The sequence below is a fragment of the Marmota marmota genome, unplaced genomic scaffold (assembly GCF_001458135.2).
Source record: "Marmota marmota marmota unplaced genomic scaffold, marMar, whole genome shotgun sequence".
Classification (NCBI taxonomy): Eukaryota; Metazoa; Chordata; class Mammalia; order Rodentia; family Sciuridae; genus Marmota; species Marmota marmota.
This window is the reverse complement of record NW_026000242.1, coordinates 27,052,434-27,055,167: the sequence shown is the minus strand read 5'-3', so window position 1 is coordinate 27,055,167 and position 2,734 is coordinate 27,052,434. Positions and strand designations below refer to the sequence as shown.

At 38.8% G+C, this 2,734-nt stretch overlaps 1 protein-coding gene across 1 annotated transcript in view; it reads left to right on the top strand.

The window, feature by feature from the left end:
* Nucleotides 1-1,407, top strand: part of Piwil4 (piwi like RNA-mediated gene silencing 4) — a 44,178-nt gene extending 42,771 nt beyond the window's left edge. The window contains exon 21 of the mRNA XM_015490064.2: nucleotides 880-1,407. Coding sequence (XP_015345550.1) covers nucleotides 880-996 — 117 coding nt within the window. The 3' untranslated portion in view covers nucleotides 997-1,407. The remainder of the gene's footprint in view (nucleotides 1-879) is intronic.
* The last annotated feature ends 1,327 nt before the right edge of the window (nucleotides 1,408-2,734 follow it).

The window sequence follows — 2,734 nt, the reverse complement described above, 5'->3', positions numbered from 1 at the left end:
ATTTGAAAATTTTCAGGCCAGATGATAGTACAGGACATTAGAGACAATAGAGTTAAAGAAGAAGTGGGAGCAACAGCGGAAGATGGAGGGAAGGGAAAGGAGAAGTACTGGGGACTGAATTAGAGCAAATTATATTCAATACTTGTATAATTATGTTAAAATGGACCCTAATATTTTGCATGACTAAAAGGAATGAAAAAAAAGTTAATTTATAGAACAGAAATGGCTCTATTGTTGATGCCTGGAATCTAGGTATCAAAAGAGGAAATGCAAAAAAAAAAAAAAAAAAAAAAAAAAAATCTGACTTTTCACAAGATGAGATGAATGTGTGACTCTTTAAGTCCACAGTGGGAGGAACCCAGTGTATCATAGAAGCAAAATAGTAATAACTATTAATAGACACAATAAATTAGAGGACTTTATTATATACATCATCTTAGGCAGGCTTAGGAGGAAATCAAGGTTTTCTTAATTCAGTGTTATAGATGAGGAAGTTGAAACCAGCACATATGTTCCTGGTGGGCAAGTGCTAACAGCCATGTCTGTCCTGTGTACTGAGCATTAGTCCAAGAGCTGCTCTCAAAGTCCAAAGCCAAGGTTTTCTCTAAGCCCCTTGAGATAAGAGGTCAAAGGAAACTCAGATCAGGCCTGAGTGCAGTGTCTCCCAGTACCCAGCACCATGAAGCCTTCACCCTACCTTGCCAGGAAGCTTCAGTTCTGAGTGAGTGAGGCTGCCTATTGTCAGTTAAAAGTGATTATTGTTTATCTAGAGACACATTCTTTTGTTTGTATAATCAATAGTTGGAAAAACTCAGAAGAAAAATCATGACGAAGAGCAAATCATCCTCTTAATTATGATCACTATGTTTTTCTCCTCAGGGCTTAATCAGTATCCCAGCACCATGTCAGTATGCACACAAGCTGACCTTTCTGGTGGCACAAAGCATCCATAAGGAACCAAACTTGGAATTAGCCAATTCTCTCTTCTACCTGTGATGACACTAACCTTGGTGTCACTACCCAAAGAATCCAAGAAGTTGTTGGTATACTTTGTACAGATCTGCCAAAAGCTGGAGTCTGTCACTGAGGAAAGGAATCAAGCTTAGTTACTTCTGGGAAAACCCATAAAATATCTTAATCTAAAACAGTCAAAAAATGTGTGTTATTTAATGTTTAAAAAGTTATATGCTAGAGAAAGTTCTCATCGTGGTCCATGGAACTAAAGTACACCGTCTCCTAATAGAATCCTACAAAGTTAAAGATCTTTTCAGAAAATGTGTGTGCATGATATTTTGATGATAGATACATAGTGTCTAATCCCCTTTCAAAGTTCATAGAGGTTTCCTTAAATAATGTTGTTGAGTGTTTTGTAGAGTGTTTTTTAAATAATTATGAGAAAATAAAGTTCAGAGCATCACACATGCATTTGTTATTTGAATCTTAAGTTGGCATTACATATGAACCTCATTATTTAGTATTTTTAGCAAAGGCTCTTACCCACTAGACCACAGCTCCATCAGCTTTGAGTTGTAGTTATGAAATTGAACTTACCACTTGCTATGACAGGACAGTATTTCACTTACTAGCAGCCACTCTCACTGATGACCTTGCTTCTAATCAGAGAAAGCAGGCGACCTTCCCTCTCCTTTCTGCATCATCAGTTTTTCCCCTACTAACACTTCTCCATTGGCATTATGAATTTATTTCTCCCATCTCAAAAAGGAAACCATTTCTCTCTCCAGCTATCACTCCATTTTTGTCCATGTTTACAGAAAACCGTCTTAAAAGAATAGAGAATAGTCTGTGCTTGATGTATCCAATTCCTTACTCCAATTAGAATGTCACTTTTTAGAATTTCACTGCTATATAAACATTGCTTTGGTCAAGATTACTAATGGCCTCTGCTTTGCTAAATAAGATGGTCACTCTCAGTCCTTGTCGTACCTATTGTGGCATTGGGCCCCAAAGATCATTTCCCCATCTGAAACACTCTTCCCCAGCCCCCTGGTGTAATACCTTTCCTGGTTCCTCTCCTGCATTCTCATCCTCCTTTGCTTGTCTCTCCTCACCTTCTCACCCTTTCCAGGTTGAAATGAGAAGGTGGCTACATGCAAAAGATATTTTGATAAAGGAAAGATGAGAGTTGCAGATTCTGCTTATCAAGGAAAGATTCTGTGGAAAGCTGCAGGGAGGGGCAGGAGGGAGATGACAGGTTGGGTTGAGGGACAAGGAGGAGCTGATAGCTGGAGAAGCTGATGCCTGGAGCGGCACAAGCACAGAGGTCTTATCATATTGCACTGTAAACATTCTTTCCTGGTTTGAGAGTTTTGTCCAGACCTGGTAGAAATGCACCCACTATGGGTCCACCCCAGTAATAGTAATGACAACCTTTGGGGGGCATGAGGCTGGGGGAGCTTGATAGGTTCCAGGCACAGTGCCAACCACTTTACATACACATTTAATATTACTTCAACTATAAGAAATAGGATATAATGACCATTTCACCGATGATAAAAATAAGGATTAAAGATACCACCAAAAACTCACCAAAGCTTATGAGATTAATAAATCGTGGATCCAGAATTTGTTGTCATATTCATTTGGCAGTAAAAACATGTGAGATCAACCACAATACTCTACTGCCTTAATCAAAGGTACTATAAGATTTTAGATGTTTCTCCCAGGATTCTTTTATAAGGCAGGGCCTTAGATGCTGATACTGGCATTTATAGCC